This window comes from Salmo salar, chromosome ssa02 (genome assembly GCF_905237065.1).
Source record: "Salmo salar chromosome ssa02, Ssal_v3.1, whole genome shotgun sequence".
Taxonomy (NCBI): Eukaryota; Metazoa; Chordata; class Actinopteri; order Salmoniformes; family Salmonidae; genus Salmo; species Salmo salar.
In genome coordinates this window covers 62200363-62221314 of record NC_059443.1, presented here as the reverse complement: position 1 = coordinate 62221314, position 20952 = coordinate 62200363, and the positions used below count along the sequence as shown (strand labels likewise).

The window sequence follows — 20952 nt, the reverse complement described above, 5'->3', positions numbered from 1 at the left end:
TTGTGGGCTTTTCAGACACTGCATCTCTAACCTGCATGCTGAAGAGGCTGTAGTCTCCACACCCCGGCGGTGTCTAAATCGAGGATAACATCCCCATCATCCATCCTGCCCAACACCTGAACACGGCCTCCTAAGACACCGGGACGTGGCAGTGCTGTCTGGAACCATCACTGCACCCCACTGATACACCCACACACACACACACACGCGCGCGCGTCCACACACACACACACACACACACACACACACACACACACACACACACACACACACACACACACACACACACACACACACACACACACACACACACACACCCCAATGACAGGAAATGGATGACAGCCAGCAAAGGAAGTGACATCGAACATCTGACATCTGATTAATGTAACTGGACACTGGTTCTCGATTGGTAATTAATAAATTTTGTTAATTAATTTGGTATTTTGGCTGTGACCTTACTCCTCGAACTAACCGAAGTGGATTAACAATGTATTGTCCAGCTAAAATACCACATATATAACTCTTATATAGCTAAACAATGGCTAATTCACTTGAAATCAATATCAACTATTTAAATCACTGTAAAATGCCTTATTTATAGTCAATCTGTCTTTCCTCCTACATGAAGAGGAGAAATTGCCCCTGTTGTCTGACATAGCGTCAGCAAACCGAGGGATAGAGGGTGTGATAGGTAGAGAGAGAGAGAGAGAGTTCTCTCTATGACGTTACACTTTTCCCCTCGTTCCTCATTCTGTCTGAGGAACACACACACACACACACACACACACACAAAAACACACACACCGCCTCTGAGACAGCGCCCGGCACAACGTGCGTGTGATCGGAATCACTAATGAGGTTACCGCAGCGATAATTGACGACCATTTAAAATGTAGGGAGTCATTATATTGGGGCTTGGATGGTTTTAATGAGAATTATGGATGCAAAACCAATGCATTTTATATGAATCAAACAAACAAACCAAAACAGGGAGATGGAAGGACGGAGGGAAAGGAGGGGGGAAACATAGCTAATGGCTTTGGACTAAACAGGAGGAGAGGACAGATGAGACACAATGTTCCGTTTTTTAGAGATGTGTCTTTTCTAGAGACTTCCACTAGCAGTTGTAATTAGTACTTGCTTTCATGTTAATGTTTGATGTTATTTATTTGTTGAATTGTTACTTCTTAGCGCCGCAGGAACTGAATATGTCATCAACTGTTTTCTAACATGTGTTCACGCTCTTGCCAAACATCAGCTACTGTACAGTGTGTGTGTGTGTGTGTGTGTGTGCGTGCGTGCGTGCGTGCGTGTGTGTGTGTGTAGGCTAAATGCATCGTTGGCTCTTCTCACAGACAAACTATTGATATTTTGTGTCCACAGCAGTGCAAGAGGGGATTATTTTCATATTTCATATTTTCCAGACAGATGGGCTTTCACTCTCACATGCAATTTAGATTCATGACACCAGAGGATGCAGAGAATCCACTAATACATGACAATACATACAGTTATCTATTGGGCTTTTCTGCAGGTAGGTAAACCTCACCGAAAGACTTGTGTGTGTGTGTGTGTGTGTGTGTGTGTGTGTGTGTGTGTGTGTGTGTGTGTGTGTGTGTGTGTGTGTCCATATGCGCGTGGCTGTGTGAGTGTGCGTGGCTGTGTGTGTGTATGAGTATCTGCGAATGGGAACACAATGTCCCGAGGACAGTCTTGAGGCACAGTGAGCGTGTCAGCCCATCCAGCCCCTAAGGGCTGTACTGAGAGAGAGAGGCTGCTGGTCCAATCAGTGCCCTGTCTGCAGAATGCTGCTGCAATAGCATCACAGCGGGGGACTGGCTGTGACATCAGAGGAATAACAAGGAACACCCCTGCTGATTCCCACCCTGCAGGCCAGGTGTGTTGAGACACGCAGATAGTGACACACACGCGTAGACACACGCACACATGTACTCAGGCATGTATATATTCACACCCTGAGACTCCAACTGACATCTACCATCTCCACACATCTCCACACTAAATCTCTGATACCAGCAATCACACAAATACCTCCATCAACTAAAATCTCCATCATGTCACATCAACCCACACAGTAAACATTCTCATCACTCACAGCACAGAATTTCAACTCTGCTAACATCTGGTCCTTCTCCAGCCCACTGTTCAGTGACTAACAACATTCATCTAGTCAGTTATACCATCGGGTCATGTGAAAGCTTCAGCGCCAGCTCCTCAGTATAGGCCAGTAATTAGAAACAGTGTGTCAGCCTAATACTGCTAAATGCATGTATGCACACGCACACACACACACACACACACACACACACACACACACACACACACACACACACACACACACACACACACACACACACACACACACACACACACACACACACACACACACTTTCCTATTTTCCCACAGTAACACCAACCCAAATGTTCCTGTGATCTGCCTGGTTCCATTAAGATGGATTACTCCCCTTTACATAATCACCTTAAACTGATTAATACGGTGTGGGAGACTTGTGGAAGGTGACTTTTGTTCACCTTAGAGGCATATTTCTATTCTGTCTAAAAGCCATATGAGGGTAGAGTATTGTCCATCTCTCCAGTGGCTCCTGGGGACAACAGGCCCCATTAGGACTTTTTTTCTCTCTCTTTCTAAGACGTTACCTCATTGTGGGCTTCCTTATTAGGGTTGTGAAGAGCACTTTAAGACCACACTATGGCAGGACAGGAGTCGGTGTTAAGGAGGATTAGAATCAACACTGTAACAGACAAGCATAAGGAATTGAAGTTGAACAGAGTGTGACTTGCCTCCTGTATTCTGGTTGGATTCTTGCTAACGTCTATTCTGGGTGCGTGCACGCACACACACACACACACACACACACACACACACACACACACACACACACACACACACACACACACACACACACACACACACACACACACACACACACAGTAGCAGTCTGCAGAGATCCTGTACCAGTTAACAATAGCGGTCCGGGATAGTACTGTAGCTACTGCAGAGGCCATTTGACACCTCCTTTATGAAGAGACGCAGTGCGCAGGGCTGGCTGCATAATGAAACACAACCCTGGCTGGAACAGTATGGGGACTAAACAGTGTTCATCATTTGGGCCTTAGTCTGCTGAAAAACTCTGTATCCTGGTTACAATACACAGCCTTAGTTCTGGTTAAAAATACAAGGATTACAATATGTGTTGTTCCCCAGATAAAACAGCTCTGTTATGACTAAGACATGTGACATCCTGTATCATTAGAAACATCACACTACATTTTCACTAAAAATACAAACAAAAAGTTTAAAAAGTGGTTTGTGCAAGTTATGGTTGTCCATAAAGCCAGTCTCTTCAGTAGGCAGATACAGTCAGTGAAGGGTGAGTCGAGTGCTGAATTCAAATACCAGGCAGCCATTTGAGAGAGAGAGACAGAGAGAAAGGGGGTGGTGTAAACTCTAAGAACTAAATAACTGCCCCTTTTAACCTTATATGGCCAGGAGACATCCTGCTCTGATCATGTGATTTCCTATATGATTGAAAATGAAAGGAAGACAGATAACTTCTATTTACATTCCTTTTACCGGTAAGAACTTTATTTGGTGTAGAATAATCTGTCTGGTGAATCACTTTTACCTGTACCTCCCTTTAGAGATCAACACTGATCTGTCATTAGGTGAACTAACTAATATATAACCATATAACTTGGACATTTTTTGGTGAGTATTTTATCCAACTTAACCTTTTCAAATTGCAGATGTTTTATACTCAGTTTTGATATACTGTAGGTAAAACATAGTTTATTTCCTTCCATATATATATATATATATTACCTAGTCAGACTAATTTTCCCCTTTCTTACTCGTCCAGTTCTGCAGTATTGTGCATTGACACACTTATTTGTGGTCAGGAAGGGAATTCCTTCAAATTGGGGAGGATATGGCCATGTGGGGAGGAGATTACTTCCCTACTTCTGCTGGGGCACGAAGAATGGGTCTGTCAGGGCCACGGAATGGCAGAACCTACATCATGTACCATGGCACCTCTTGGTGGGCTGCACAGACAATCATGACCAAAGGTTTTTATCCATCCAACCGTGGCATGTTGGGGCAGGGTGTGTATCTAAGCCGGGACCTGGAGAAGGCTAGTAGATACCCCCTGGACCTCACAGAACACCAGAAGGTTGTCATCAAAGTTAAAGTCAATGTGGGCAAGGTGAAAAAAATATACTGCCAAGGCCACCCTTTGCAGAAGACGTGGCATGACGAAGGTTACGACTCAGCCTGGGTTCCTCCTAACTGTGGCATGGTGAAGAGTGGTTTAGAAGAGAACTGTGTCTGGGACCCAAACCGTATTACTGTTTTAGACACTATCAAATCAAAAACAGAACCCACCTTACAAAGTGAGGACACTGATGAGGAAGAAGAGGAGGAAGAGGATGAAGAGGACACTGAGGAGGAGGAAGAGGAGGAAGAGGGGGTGGAGGGAGAGGAGGATGATTATGAGGAAGAGGGGGTTGATGAAGAGGAGGAGGAGGATTTTGAGGAAGAAGGGGTGGAGGGAGAGGAGGAGGATTATGAGGAAGAGGAGGAAGCAGATGGGGACACTGAGGACGAGGAGGATGAAGAGGGAGAGGAAGTGAAGGAGGAGGAAGCGGATGGGGACACTGAGGAGGAGGAGGAGGAGGAGGAGGGAGAGGAAGAGAAGGAGGAGGAAGCAGATGGGGACACTGAGGAGGAGGAGGAGGAGGAGGAGGAGGAGGAGGAGGAGGAGGGAGAGGAGGAGGAGGGATAGGGAGAGGGAGAGGAGGAAGCGGATGGGGACACTGAGGAAGAGGAGGAGGAGGGGGACACTGAGGAGGATTATGAAGAAGAGGAGATGGAGGGAGAGGAGGATTATGAGGAAGAGGAGGAGGACACATGGTGAAGATGAGCAGGATATTCTATGAACTCAGTGGTGTTTTTAATACATCTCCCTCTCTCAGGCTGAGGGACAGAAGCCACCATCATTGTAAAATGTTAACTAATTTGTTGTTTTGGGAAAGTCATTTCTGTAGATGTTTACTTACTTAATGGGATTCATTTACATTTGTACCACAGGTGTGAGACATGATAATGGTCATGATTAGGGACATGAGTTTTTACTGACCACAATGTCCTGACCAGGAAAAACTCCCAGCTCTGGTTATGATACACAGACTTTGGGGCCCAACGTTGTTCCTGGTCAGGTACATCATACTTGATATAAATTGAAAGAAGACTGCAAGTGCTTTACATGTACTGTATAGCCAGAGGATAATAAACATGTTTTTGTACTTGCTGACCTTTGATGGTAAAGGTATTACCATACTGACATCATACATCACTATAACAACCATAGAATCAAATCAAATCAAATGTATTTATATAGCCCTTCTTACATCAGCTGATATCTCAAAGTGCTGTACAGAAACCCAGCCTAAAACCCCAAACAGCAAGCAATGCAGGTGTAGAAGCACGGTGGCTAGGAAAAACTCCCTAGAAAGGCCAAAACCTAGGAAGAGACCTAGAGAGGAACCAGGCTATGAGGGGTGGCCAGTCCTCTTCTGGCTGTGCCGGGTGGAGATTATAACAGAACATGGCCAAGATGTTCAAATGTTCATAAATGACCAGCATGGTCAAATAATAATAATCACAGTACTTGTCGAGTGCAACAAGTCAGCACCTCAAGAGTAAATGTCAGTTGGCTTTTCATAGCCGATCATGGAGAGTATCTCTACTGCTCCTGCTGTCTCTAGAGAGTTGAAAACAGCAGGTCTGGGACAGGTAGCACATCCGGTGAACAGGTCAGGGTTCCATAGCCGCAGGCAGAACAGTTGAAACTGGAGCAGCAGCACGGCCAGGTGGACTGGGGACAGCAAGGAGTTATCATGCCAGGTAGTCCTGAGGCATGGTCCTAGGGCTCAGGTCCTCCGAGAGAGAGAAAGAAAGAAAGAGAGAAAGAGAGAATTAGAGAGCGCATACTTAAATTCACACAGGACACCGGATAAGACAGGAGAAATACTCCAGATATAACAGACTGACCCTAGCCCCCCGACACATGAACTACTGCAGCATAAATACTGGAGGCTGAGACAGGAGGGGTCAGGAGACACTGTGGCCCCATCCGATGATACCCCCAGACAGGGCCAAACAGGCAGGATATAACCCCACCCACTTTGCCAAAGCACAGCCCCCACACCACAAGAGGGTATTCTTCAAACCACCAACTTACCATCCTGAGACAAAGCCGAGTATAGCCCACAAAGATCTCCGCCAAGGCACAACCCAAGGGGGGCGCCAACCTAGACAGGAAGACCACGTCAGTGACTCAACCCACTCAAGTGACACACCTCTCCTAGGGACGGCATGGAAGAACACCAATAAGCCAGTGACTGAGCCCCTGTAATAGGGTTAGAGGCAGAGAATCCCAGTGGAGAGAGGGGAACCGGCCAGGCAGAGACAGCAAGGGCGGTTTGTTGCTCCAGAGCCTTTCTGTTCACCTTCACACTCCTGGGCCAGACTACACTCAATCATAGGACCTACTGAAGAGATGAGTCTTCAGTAAAGACTTAAAGGTTGAGACCGAGTCTGTGTCTCTCACATGGGTAGGCAGACCATTCCATGAAAATGGAGCTCTATAGGAGAAAGCCCTGCCTCCAGCTGTTTGCTTAGAAATTCTTGGGACAATTAGGAGGCCTACGTCTTGTGACCGTAGCGTACGTGTAGGTATGTACGGCAGGACCAAATCGGAAAGATAGGTGGGAGCAAGCCCGTGTAATGCTTTGTAGGTTAGCAGTAAAACCTTGAAATCAGCCCTTGCCTCAACAGGAAGCCAGGGTAGGGAGGCTAGCACTGGAGTAATATGATCAAATTTTGGGGTTCTAGAAAGGATTCTAGCAGCCGTATTTAGCACTAACTGAAGTTTATTTAGTGCTTTATCCGGGTAGCCGGAAAGTAGAGCATTGCAGTAGTCCAACCTAGAAGTAACAAAAGCATGGATTAATTTTTCAGCATCATTTTTGGACAGAAAGTTTCTGATTTTTGCAATGTTACGTAGATGGAAAAAAGCTGCCCTTGAAACAGTCTTGATATGTTCTTCAAAAGAGAGATCAGGGTCCAGAGAAACGCCGAGGTCCTTCACAGTTTTATTTGAGACGACTGTACAACCATCCAGATTAATTGTCAGATTCAACAGAAGATCTCTTTGTTTCTTGGGACCTAGAACAAGCATCTCTGTTTTGTCCGAGTTTAAAAGTAGAAAGTTTGCAGCCATAGAAATATGGCTGAAAACACAGCTAAGCCTGTCGACTATCTATGTATTCAAACATTATACTGTGTGTTACAATCTAGACAGACAGGGTATTATTCATACAATCATAACACAACAAATACAACACAAAACATTATTTAACCCTTCTCCATCCTTGCACAGTGGGGGAGCTGTATAACACGCACACACACAGACACACACACACTGCAACAACATGTCCAGCTCTGGTCTGTTAATCTGTGTGGTCATCCTCTAGCTCACCCACCACCACCACACACAGATGGCCTGTCACCACACGGCCACGCCAAAGCCCCTTGTATACCTCCCCCTGCCTCCCTCCTCTCCCTCTGCCTGGCTGGCTAACTGTCTATCTCCCCTCCACCCCAACTCACCCATCTCCCCTGCCTGGCTTCCTCACCTGTTAAGACTGTCTCCTCACAGGAACGACCAGGGAACATGGGGTCCTTGATGAAAATGCATATTCTGACACCGACATTGATGGATATTGTGGCCTTACCAATACAGAGGGAATCAGACACACACACACACACACACACACACACACACACACACACACACACACACACACACACACACACACACACACACACACACACACACACACACACGTAGACTGTCTTGGAAGGAGGCTATTTGAAGTAATGGAGCATGTCAATGGAGGATAATGTAAGATAAAATATTTATTTTATTGCAGTATTGCAGATCACATTCAAAGCAGAGGTACAAAGGAAGTGGATTTGCTACAGCTGACCGATTTGTCATGATTGTATTTTATTTAGCTTTGTGTTATTACATGAAAATGAGTTTATATATTGAATCAACAAGAGTGGCTCAGTCAATTACTACAGTTATTTCATACTTGTTTGTGAAAGCATCATGACCGTGAACAATAACAATCTGTCAATAATCTCTGGTGGACAGACCACGTAAACATACATGGTAGCGTAGATCTGTCTTCATACTATGGCCACCGATAGCTAACGAGCAGCAGTAGTTACGTGTTTTTTTCATCACTGGTTATTTGGACAAGTCACGATTTCGCAGGTGTTATGCACCTTTCGAATTTCAGAAGGGTAGGGGACTTGCCTGTAACTTTCAAAGAGAGAGGGTGAAGCTCCTTGATCCGGTTCTGCTCCTCATTCTAGCATCTCTTATTCTCGTCTCTTAACATTTCTGGACCCAGAATCTAATCGAGCAGCTGACCAATTACGCTAGACTTTAGTTTTGGGTGAACCGAGATTAATATTTCAATATCCTCATACAGTCCATCCATCAAGTAGAGTATTACTATGTTTCAAAACTGGACTATTTTTAGCTACAGTCCCTGCATTGAAATGTACCTCTCTGTAGTCACAAACCAATAAATGCAGGTATTGTAAACAGTAAAATGCCCAATCGAAGCAGCAAGCAGCAGTTAAGGCAGAATTTACTCTCTCACAAGGTATTAACAACTGTCTCTGGGTGGTTAAACAAATCAACCAATGAGAAATCAATACCAGACTGGCTTGCAGTCAGGCGAAGCTGAGAGAGCTGCGTTCAAGAGAGGGCTGATAAGAGCTCTTCTTCTGACGGTCAGACGTCCACACTTTTACAACCTCTCCTTAATGCATTTCTAATTGGACAACGGTGTAGGAACGATGGGTTGGAGAGAGCTGTGCTCAAGAGAGGGACGATAAATGCTCTTCTAGCAAGGGTCAGACAATGTTACAAGACGTACAACTATACTCAACTTAAATGTAATACACTTTTTGACGTTTATTTATTTTCTGGCAAGGCTACGGAATGGCAGGGTCTACAAAATGTACCACGCCACCTTTGAGAAAACTATATGTAAAATCAAAGGTTTTTATTCATCCAAGTGTGGCATGTTGGGGCAGGGTGTGTATCTAAGCCGGGACCTGGAGAAGGCTAGTAGATACCCCCTGGACCTCACAGAACACCAGAAGGTTGTCATCAAAGTTAAAGTCAATGTGGGCAAGGTGAAAAAAATATACTGCCAAGGCCACCCTTTGCAGAAGACGTGGCATGACGAAGGTTACGACTCAGCCTGGGTTCCTCCTAACTGTGGCATGGTGAAGAGTGGTTTAGAAGAGAACTGTGTCTGGGACCCAAACCGTATTACTGTTTTAGACACTATCAAATCAAAAACAGAACCCACCTTACAAAGTGAGGACACTGATGAGGAAGAAGAGGAGGAAGAGGATGAAGAGGACACTGAGGAGGAGGAAGAGGAGGAAGAGGGGGTGGAGGGAGAGGAGGAGGAGGAGGATTATGAGGAAGAAGGGATTGATGAAGAGGAGGAGGAGGAAGAGAATGAGGATTATGAGGAAGAGGAGGAAGTGGATGGGGACACTAAGGAGGAGGAGGAGGAGGAGGATTATGAGGAAGAGGGGGTGCAGGAAGAGGAGGAATAGAATAAGGATTATGAGGAAGAGGAGGAAGCGGATGGGGACACTGAGGAGGAGGATTATGAGGAAGAGGGGGTGCAGGAAGTGGAGGAAGAGGAGGAAGAGAATGAGGATTATGAGGAAGAGGAGGAAGCAGATGGGGACACTGAGGAGAAGGACGAGGAGGAAGAGGAGGATTATGAGGAAGAGGGGGTGCAGGATGAGGAGGAGGAGGAAGAGAATGAGGATTATGAGAAAGAGGAGGAAGCAGATGGGGACACTGAGGGGAAGGAGGAGGTTGCGGATGGGGACACGGATGAGGAAGAGGAGGAAACAGATGAGGACACGGAGGAGGAGGAGGAGGAGGAGGAGGAGGAGGAAGAGGAAGATGGGGCACAGGAGGAGGATGAGGAAAAAAAGGAGGAGGAAGCGGATGGGGACACTAAGGAAGAGGAGGAGGAGGGGGACACTGAGGAGGATTATGAGGAAGAGGAGATGGAGAGAGAGGATTATGAGGAAGAGTAGGAGGACTCATAGTGAAGATAAGCAGACTACTCTACGTATGAACTCAGTGGTGTTTTTAATACATCTCCCTCTCTCAGGCTGAGGGACAGAAGCCACCATCGTTGTAAAGGTTAGCTAATTTGTTGTTTTGGGAAAGTCATTTCTAAAGATGTATACTTTCTTAATGTGATTAGTGATTTATTTACATTTGTACCACAGGTTTAAGTCAGAAGTGGGAAAATTAACATGCTTTAGAACATGCTAACATCAGACATCAACATAATAGCCATGGAAATATGGCTGAAAACACAGCTAAGCTTGTTGTCAATCTACGTATTCAGACATAATACTGTATGTTACTCTCTAGATGGACAGGGCAGGGTAATATGCAGACAATCATAACGAAAAATAAATAAACTGTCACACCCTGATCTGTTTCACATGTCTTTGTGCTTGTCTCCAACCCCTTCACGGTGTCCGCTTATCTTCCCCATTATCCCCAGTGTATTTATACCTGTGTTCTCTGTTTGCCTGCAATTCTGTACCTTGTCACACCACACTGGATTATTGACCTCTGCCTGCCCTGACCATGAGACAGCCTGCCGTTCTGTATCTTTAGGACTCTGATCTGGATCACTGACCTCTGCCTGCCCTTGACCTGTCATTTTGCCTGCTCCCTGTTCTAGTAATAAACTTTTGTTACTTCGACACTGTCTGCATCTGGGTCTTCCATGATATAAACATTATTCAACCCTTCTCCATCCTTGCACAGTGGGTGACCTGTATAACACACACACACACACACACACACACACACACACACACACACACACACACACACACACACACACACACACACACACACACACACACACACACACGCACACACACAATGCAACCAACATGTCCAGCCCTGGTCTGTTAATCTGTGTGGTCATCCTCTGGGGACAGGGCTGACACACATCTCCAGCACTGCTGACAGAGATTCCCTTGGTGTACTGTTACCCAACGTCTGTGTGTGTGTGTGTGTGTGTGTGTGTGTGTGTGTGTGTGTGTGTGTGTGCTGTGTGTGTGTGTGTGTGTGTGTGTGTGTGTGTGTGTGTGTGTGTGTGTGTGTGTGTGTGTGTGTGTGTGTGTGTGTGTGTGTTTGTGACGATTCCTAAAATGTGTGTGTGTCTACTCGCCCCCCCCCCACCACACACAGACGCCTGTCACCACACGGCCCCACCAAAGCCCCTTGTATACCTCCCCCTGCCTCCCTCCTCTCCCTCTGCCTGGCTGGCTAACTGTCTGTCTCCCCTCCACCCCAACTCACCCATCTCCCCTGCCTGGCTTCCTCACCTGTTAAGACTGTCTCCTCACAGGAATGACCAGGGAACATGGGGTCCTTGATGAAAATGCATATTCTGACACCGACATTGATGGATATTGTGGCCTTACCAATACAGAGGGAATCACACACACACATCACACACACACACACACACACACACACACACACACACACACACACACACACACACACACACACACACACACACACACACACACACACATACATACATACATACACACATACATACATACATACATACATACATACATACATACATACATACATACATACATACATACATACATACATACATACAAGCCCACATAGACTGTCTTGGAAGGAGGCTATTTGAAGTCTTGGAGCATGTCAATGGAAGAAAATGTCGGATTTATTTAAAGTATTGCGGATCAAATTCAAAGCAGAGGTACAAAGGAAATGGATTTGCTACAGCTGACCGATTTGTCATGATTGTATTTTATTTAGCTTTGGGTTATTACATGAAAATGAGTTTATATATTGAATCAACAAGAGTGGCTCAGTCAATTACTACAGTTATTTCATACTTGTTTGTGAAAGCATCATGACCGTGAACAATAACAATCTGTCAATAATCTCTGGTGGACAGACTACGTAAACATACATGGTACGTAGATCTGTCTTCATACTATGGCCACCGATAGCTAACGAGCAGCAGTAGTTACGTGTTTTTTTCATCACTGGTTATTTGGACAAGTCACGATTTCGCAGGTGTTATGCATCTTTAGAATTTCAGAAGGGTAGGGGACTTGCCTGTAACTTTCAAAGAGAGAGGGTGAAGCTCCTTGATCCGGTTCTGCTCCTCATTCTAGCATCTCTTATTCTCGTCTCTTAACATTTCTGGACCCAGAATCTAATCGAGCAGCTGACCAATTACGCTAGACTTTAGTTTTGGGTGAACCGAGATTAATATTTCAATATCCTCATACAGTCCATCCATCAAGTAGAGTATTACTATGTTTCAAAACTGGACTATTTTTAGCTACAGTCCCTGCATTGAAATGTACCTCTCTGTAGTCACAAACCAATAAATGCAGGTATTGTAAACAGTAAAATGCCCAATCGAAGCAGAAAGCAGCAGTTAAGGCAGAATGTACTCCCTCACAAGGTAATAACAACTGTCTCTGGGTGGTTAAACAAATCAACCAATGAGAAATCAATACCAGACTGGCTTGCAGTCAGGCGAAGCTGAGAGAGCTGCGTTCAAGAGAGGGCTGATAAGAGCTCTTCTTCTGACGGTCAGACGTCCACACTTTTACAACCTCTCCTTAATGCATTTCTAATTGGACAACGGTGTAGGAACGATGGGTTGGAGAGAGCTGTGCTCAAGAGAGGGCCGATAAGTGCTCTTCTAGCAAGGGTCAGACAATGTTACAAGACATACAACTTCTTGTTAATGCTTTTTTAATGAGGAAATAGTGTAGGAACTATTATGGTTGGTTGCTCACCCTTCAGAGACACCACATAGACATGGCTCTTGACACGTGAGCCTTTTCTTCTAATGTAGTCTCGAGAATATTCAACAGTAACATCCATAATAATGCCTTATTTGAAATACTCAAATATCTTATTTGGCAATATACTCAACTTAAATGTAATAAGTTTATTTGACTGTTATTGTCTTGGGAGAAGGGGTATATTTATCCTGTCTACTTCTGTCTAATAGAACAGATTAGAGCAAGGCGACTGGTAACATGACCGAATACAAACAGTGTAGCTATTCCCTCTGCAAGGCAATCAAACAAGCTAAGCGTCAGTATAGAGACAAAGTAGAGTCGCAATTCAACGGCTCAGACACGAGAGGTATGTGGCAGGGTCTACAGTCAATCACGGACTACAAAAAGAAAACCAGCCCCGTCGCAGACCACGATGTCCTGCTCCCAGACAAACTAAACAACTTCTTTGCTCGCTTTGAGGTCAATACAGTGCCAACGACACGGCCCGCTACCAAAATCTGCGGCATCTCCTTCACCGCAGCCAACGTGAGTAAAGCATTTAAACGTGTTCACCCTCACAATGCTGCCGGCCCAGACGGCATCCCTAGCCGCGTCCTCAGAGCATCCGCAGACCAGCTGGCTGGTGTGTTTACGGACATATTCAATCAACCCTTATCCCAGTCTGTTGTTCCCACATGCTTCAAGAGGGCCATCATTGTTCCAGTTCCCAAGAAAACTAAGGTAACTGAGCTAAATGACTATCGCCCCATAGCACTCACCTCCGTCATCATGAAGTGCTTTGAGAGACTAGTCAAGGATCATCACCCTACCTGACACCCTAGACCCACTCCAATTTGCTTACCGCAATCGCAATCACACTGCACACTGCCCTAACCCACCTGGACAAGAGGAATACCTATGTAAGAATGCTGTTCATCGACTACAGCTCAGCATTTAACACCATAGTGCCCTCCAAACTTGTCATTAAGCTCGAGACCCTGGGTCTCGACCCTGCCCTGTGCAACTGAGTCCTGGACTTCCTGACGGGACACCCCAGGTGGTGAGTGTAGGAAACAACATTTCCACCCCGCTGATCATCAACACTGGGGCCCCACAAGAGTGCGTTCTCAGCCCTCTCCTGTACTCCCTGTTCACCCATGACTGTGTGGCCATGCACACCTCCAACTCAATCATCAAGTTTGCAGACGGCACTACTGTGGTAGGCTTGATTACCAACAACGACGAGACGGCCTACAGGGAGGAGGTGAGGGCCCTCGGAGTGTGGTGTCAGGAAAATAACCTCACACTCAATGTCAACAAAACAAAGGAGATGATCGTGGACTTCAGGAAACATTAGAGGGTGCACCCCCCATCCACATCGACGGGACAGTAGTGGAGAAGGTGGAAAGTTTTAAGTTCCACGGCGTACACATCACGGACAAACTGAAATGGTCCACCCACACAGACAGCATGGTGAAGAAGGCGCAACAGCGCCTCTTCAACCTCAGGAGGCTGAAGAAATTTGTCTTGTCACCAAAAACACTCACAAACTTTTACAGATGCACAATCGAGAGCATCCTGTCGGGCTGTATCACCGCCTGGTATGGCAACTGCTCCGCCCACAACCGTATGGCTCTCCAGAGGGTAGTGAGGTCTGCACAATGCATCACCGGGGGCAAACTACCTGCTCTCCAGGACACCTACACCATCTGATGTCACAGGAAGGCCAAAAAGATCATCAAGGACAACAACCACCCGAGCCACTGCCTGTTCACCCCGCTATCATCCAGAAGGCGAGGTCAGTACAGGTGCATCAAAGCTGGGACCGAGGGACTGAAAAACAGCTTTTATCTCAAGGCCATCAGACTGTTAAACAGCCATCACTAACATTGAGTGGCTGCTGCCAACATGCTGACTCAATCTCTAGCCACCTTAATAATACAAAATTGAATGTAATGAATGTATCACTAGTCACTTTAAACTATGCCACTTTATATAATGTTTACATACCCTACACTACTCATCTCAAATGTATATACTGTACTCTATACCATCTACTGCATCTTGCCTATGTCGTTCGGCCATCGCTCATCCATATATATTTTTATGTACATATTCTTATTCATTCCTTTACACTTGTGTGTATAAGGTAGTTGTTGTGAAATTGTTAGATTACTTGTTAGATATTACTGCATGGTCGGAACTAGAAGCACAAGCATTTCGCTACACTCGCATTAACATCTGCTAACCATGTGTATGTGACAAATAAAATTTGATTTGATTTGATTTCAGAGCAAAAACCAAGCCATGAGGTCGAAGGAATTATCCTTTGAGCTCCGAAACAGCATTGTGTCGAGGCACAGATCTGGGGAAGGGTACCAAAATATTTCTGCAGCATTGAAGGTCCCCAAGAACACAGTGGCCTTCATCATTGTTAAATGGAAGAAGTTTGGAACCACCAAGACTCTTTTTAGAGCTGACCGTCCGGCCAAACTGAGCAATTGTGGGAGAAGGGCCTTGGTCAGGAAGGTGACCAAGAACCCGATGGTCACTCTCACAGAGCTCTAGAGTTCCTCTGTGGAGATGGGAGAACCTTCTAGAAGGACAACCATCTCTGAAGCACTCCACCAATCAGGCCTTTATGGTAGACTGGCCAGACAGAAGCCACTCTTCAATAAAAGACACATGACAGCCCTCTTGGAGTTTGCCAAAAGGCACCTAAAAACTGTCATACCATGAGAAACAAGATTTTCTGGTCTGATGAAACCAAGATTGAACTCTTTGGCCTGAATGCCAAGCGTCAAGTCCGCAGGTAACCAGGCACCGTTCACTACCTGTAACACCCTGGCCATAGAGAGGGTTTTTTTGTTATTTATTTTGGTTAGGCCAGGGTGTTACATTGGGTGGGCGTTCTATGTGCATTTTTCTATGTTGGTTTGTTTCATTGATTTTGGCTGTGTGGCTTCCAATCAGGCACAGCTTTAGAGTGTTGTTGCTGATTGGGAGTCACACATAAGTGCCTGTTTTTCCGTTGGGGTTTTGTGGGTAATTGTTTCTGTTAGTGTTTTGCACCTGACAGGACTGTTTGGCTGTTGGTTTTCTTATTTTTGTATAGTGTTCTTTCGTCTATTAAATATTCAATGATGAACACTAACTCCGCTGCACCTTGGTCTACTCTCTCTCACGACAGCCGTTACACTACCCGGCCAATACCATCCCTACGGTGAAGCAACGTCGTGGCAGCATCGTGCTGTGGCGATGTTTTTGAGCAGGAGCGACTGGGAAACTAGTCAGGATCGAGGCAAAGATGAACTGAGCAAAGTACAGAGAGATCCTTGATGAAAACCTGCTCCAGAGTGCTCAGGTCCTCAGACTTGGGTCAAGGTTCAGCTTCCAACAGGACAACAACCCTAAGCACACAGCAAAGACAACACAGGTGTGTATTCGGGTCAAGTCTCTGAATGTCCTTGAGTGGCTCAGCCAGAGCCTGGACTTGAACCCGATCAAATCTCTGGAGCGGCTTGCAAATAGCAGTGCAGCAACGCTGCCCATCCAACTTGACAGAGCTTGAGAGGATCTGCAGAGAAAAATGGGAGAAACTCCCCAAATACACGTGTGCCAAGCTTGTAGTGTCATACCCAAGAAGACTCGATGCTGTAATCACTGCCAAAGATGCTTCAACAAAGTACTGAGTAAAGGATCTGAATACTTATGTAAATGTATATTTCATTTTTTAAATCTTTTTACATTAGCAAAAAATTCTAAAAACCATTTTTTTCTTTGTCATTGTGGAGTATTGTGTGTAGATTGATGAGGGAAAAAATATGTAATCAATTTTCACATAAGGATGAATGTAACAAAAAGTCAAGGGGTCTGAATACTTTCTGAAGGCACCGTACAATCTAGCTGCATAGCAGATTCCCTCGTCTGCATTCCGTGTGGATCTGTGGCTCTGCTGCTAGTTCAGGAGAATCTGTGTGGATCTGTGGCTCTGCTGCTAGTTCTGGAAAATCTGTGTGGATCTGTGGCTCTACTGCTAGTTCAGGAGAATCTGTGTGGATCTGTGGCTCTACTGCTAGTTCAGGAGAATCTGTGTGTATCTGAGGCTCTACTGCTAGTTCAGGAGAATCTGTGTGGATCTGTGGCTCTACTGCTAGTTCAGGAGAATCTGTGTGGATCTGTGGCTCTGCTGCTAGTTCAGGAGAATCTGTGTAGATCTGTGGCTCTGCTGCTAGTTCAGGAGAATCTGTGTGGATATGTGGCTCTGCTGCTAGTTCAGGAGAATCTGTGTGGATCTGTGGCTCTGCTGCTAGTTCAGGAGAATCTGTGTGGATCTGTGGCTCTACTGCTAGTTCAGGAGAATCTGTGTGGATATGTGGCTCTGCTGCTAGTTCAGGAGAATCTGTGTGGATCTGTGGCTCTGCTGCTAGTTCAGGAGAATCTGTGTGGATCTGTGGCTCTACTGCTAGTTCAGGAGAATCTGTGTGTATCTGAGGCTCTATTGCTAGTTCAGGAGAATCTGTGTGGATCTGTGGCTCTGCTGCTAGTTCAGGAGAATCTGTGTGTATCTGTGGCTCTACTGCTAGTTCAGGAGAATCTGTGTGGATCTGTGGCTCTACTGCTAGTTCAGGAGAATCTGTGTGGATCTGTGGCTCTGCTGCTAGTTCAGGAGAATCTGTGTGGATCTGTGGCCCTGCTGCTAGTTCAGGAGAATCTGTGTGTATCTGTGGCTCTACTGCTAGTTCAGGAGAATCTGTGTGTATCTGTGGCTCTGCTGCTAGTTCAGGAGAATCTCTTTTGGATGCTGCTCTGACATCATCAGCACGCCTCCGCCTCACCTGAGTGACCACTGATCCCTGCTCCCCTCTCTCTGTCCCCTCTGGCTGAGACTGATCATTCTTCATCTGGGGGTTATCACTCACTCACAAACTCTCTCTCTCTCTCCCTCTATCTCTATATCTCTACTCACTCTCACTCTCTCTCTCTCTACTCACTCTCTCTCTCTCTCTCTCTCTCTCTCTCTCTCTCTCTCTCTCTCTCTCTCTCTCTCTCTCTCTCTCTCTCTCTCTCTCTCTCTCTCTCTCTCTCTCTCTCTACTCTCTCTCTATCTCTCTGTCAGGTATATGAGCAAATATTGTCACCAAGGGGAGTTCTGTTTATTGTTGTGAGAAGAAGTGAGTCATCCTGGGTTATTAAAAACACACACACACACACACACACACACACACACACACACACACACACACACACACACACACACACACACACACACCCTCCCCCTAACACACACACACCCTCCTAGGTAGGACAGCTCCTAGGTAATAATAATCACACACACGTACATGCTGTAACACCCCCCCCCCACACACACACACACACACTGCATGTGAAATCTGTAATCCCACAGGCCCATAGAAGCCCTGATGAAACACACACTACAATTGTCCACCATCATCAAAAGCTGTGTTTGTTCATGTCCAAAACAACAAACCTTTATCCACTGTGATCCCGATCCTCTATTCATATACTGCTATATTTAGAATCTGTAAGTAAGTGCTTCCATTTGGGCACATTCAATTTCATTCAATTCAGGTCAAGGTAAATTGAAAATCCAATTCAAGGGTTGAATAAGGCCATTTAATTGACATATTTCTTACTTTCATAAAATGTACTGAACTGGAATGGGATTGACCCAAACCCTGTTCACTGAAGTAATTTACAGTGGATCTTGGGATCTTTAACATTGCGACAGCAGCATGTGACCTTTCCTCTGTCTTGTGTCAGGCTTAAGCTAACAGGAAGTGTTATACAACGTGACATTTGTACATCCGAAGCCTCAGAAGGTTCAAATCCACATGACTTACATAACATCTCCCAACACACGCTGTCAATCAATCTGATTTCTAATCAATCAGTTGACTATCGCTCTAATGTGCTGGCCTGAATTAACTGGATTAATTTCCATTACTTTAGTCACTAGCAACATGTCCTTTCATTTCAGGGTATTCCCACAGCCATTTTAGAAGAAAGAGGAAGCAGCAGACTCTAGTAGCTCCGATGCAGTCATCTATTTACAAGCGTTTCCACAGCAAACCGTCTTCATCAGGGTTTCATCAAAATGTATTCCTACAGCCATAGCATGGAACTGTCCCGGGCAGATCATATTGTGTAGTCGATACATTGATATCTAGTTCAAAATATGTATTTAACTAGGCAAGTCAGTGAAGAAGAAATTCTTCTTTGCAATGACAGCTTACCCCACCAACCCTATGGGACTACCGATCATAGCCGGGTGTGATCCAGCCTGGATTTGAACCAGGGACTTTAGTGATGCCTCTTGCACTGAGATGCAGTGCCTTAGACCGCTGTGCCACTCAGGAGTTGTGTCATGTCCACTACTGTTGGTACATTTACATTACAAATACATGTGAGTTATTTAGCAGACACGCTCTTATCCAGAGAGACTTACAGGAGCAGTTAGTATCATTCATACAGTTGCTGTGTGGTGTGCGGATGTGTCATGCCTAGCAGGATGTATGCTTTAGGGCAGCGGTTCCCAAACGTTTTCACTCAGGCCCCCCTTTCAGCACTGGGGACATCCCGACCCCCCCCCCTGCATGCGTGCACCCCGTCTATTTCTATAGGCACAAGCACTGTTCATGACACAAACTGTTCACAACCCCTCTTGTTGGCGGAGAGAAGATTTTGCAGGTTTAAAGCTTATTTCCTGCAATTCTAAACATTTTGCCATGTCTAATGTGTATTCGTATGATATTTCAGTGACTCGAACATAAAAAACCTAGCTAAAACACGTTCGCAGACATGGGCTAGTTGATCTGGACATTTCTGACAAGTTAGAAATAGCTCTCTAAGGTCTGAAATGACTGACATGACAAGAGGAACTGATGATGCACTACCCAATTTAGAAACTGCATCTTGTGCATTCTACTATTATAACTTTCAAGAGTGAGTTGAAAGATGGACTGAGTTCCTTCAAAAAAAGTGAATTTATTTATTTTATGTATTTTTTTGGAGGGGGGGGTGTAGTGTACCAGAGCAGATGCAAAGCTTCCATAGTCAGTCATCTATCTTGCTGTGTTGAGGACAACCACCCACACAACCCTCCCCTTCCAGATACATCTCCTCACCCCCACCATACCACCACACACACATTCTAAGAAATGTACACATTTCTACCATACCCCCCTCCGCTGCCCTCCTCCACTCCATCTGGCACACACACACACACACACACACACACACACACACACACACACACACACACACACACACACACACACACACACACACACACACACACACACACACACACACACACACACAACCCGCCCCCACACAGTCGTGTCCTCAGTAGCCTGACAGCGGTAAGGTTATAGACCCACAGATCACATCTCACTGTCACCCAGAGAGCTCCAAATCAGTCCTCACACACACACCACAATGAGTTACAGAGTATCCAGACATAGAGACATTTTAATGAGCTCAGCCTCCTGACACATCCATCAGAGGACACCAGGGAGGTGTAGATTTGGCCCCCTCTCTTTCAAAAGGTTCCCCTCTCACATAGATTTATTGAAATGATATGCAGTCGTGTCGCCCGTCATGCATTTTGGAAAATGTATCTAGTCGACTCTCTTGGAAAACGTTGGGCATAGAGTTTATGCTGAGGACAATTCAGGTTAAAGTGCTCTTCAAGGAAGCTGAGGTTCATGAAAAACAATAGCATCAAATTAAATGTGGGGGTCCCATAGGCTAATAGGCCAACTGCTAACCCCTATACCAGTAAGTAATTGTCATCCCTGGAAAATTAGAGTCTCAATTATCGTATTCGAAGACAGTTAACATTGTATCATTTCAGCGATCATTTTTTTATTTAATAATAATTTAAT

The 20952-nt window shown here is 45.4% G+C and overlaps 1 protein-coding gene across 1 annotated transcript; it reads left to right on the top strand.

The window, feature by feature from the left end:
- Positions 1–3570: 3570 nt before the first annotated feature.
- On the top strand, positions 3571–9772 carry LOC123737577 (glutamic acid-rich protein). Its single transcript, XM_045713263.1, has 4 exons — positions 3571–3751; positions 3903–4670; positions 7579–7638; positions 9032–9772. Exons 2-4 carry the CDS (start codon positions 3972–3974, stop codon positions 9755–9757), a joined length of 1485 nt encoding a protein of 494 aa, XP_045569219.1. The 5' UTR covers positions 3571–3751; positions 3903–3971; the 3' UTR covers positions 9758–9772.
- Positions 9773–20952: the final 11180 nt, after the last annotated feature.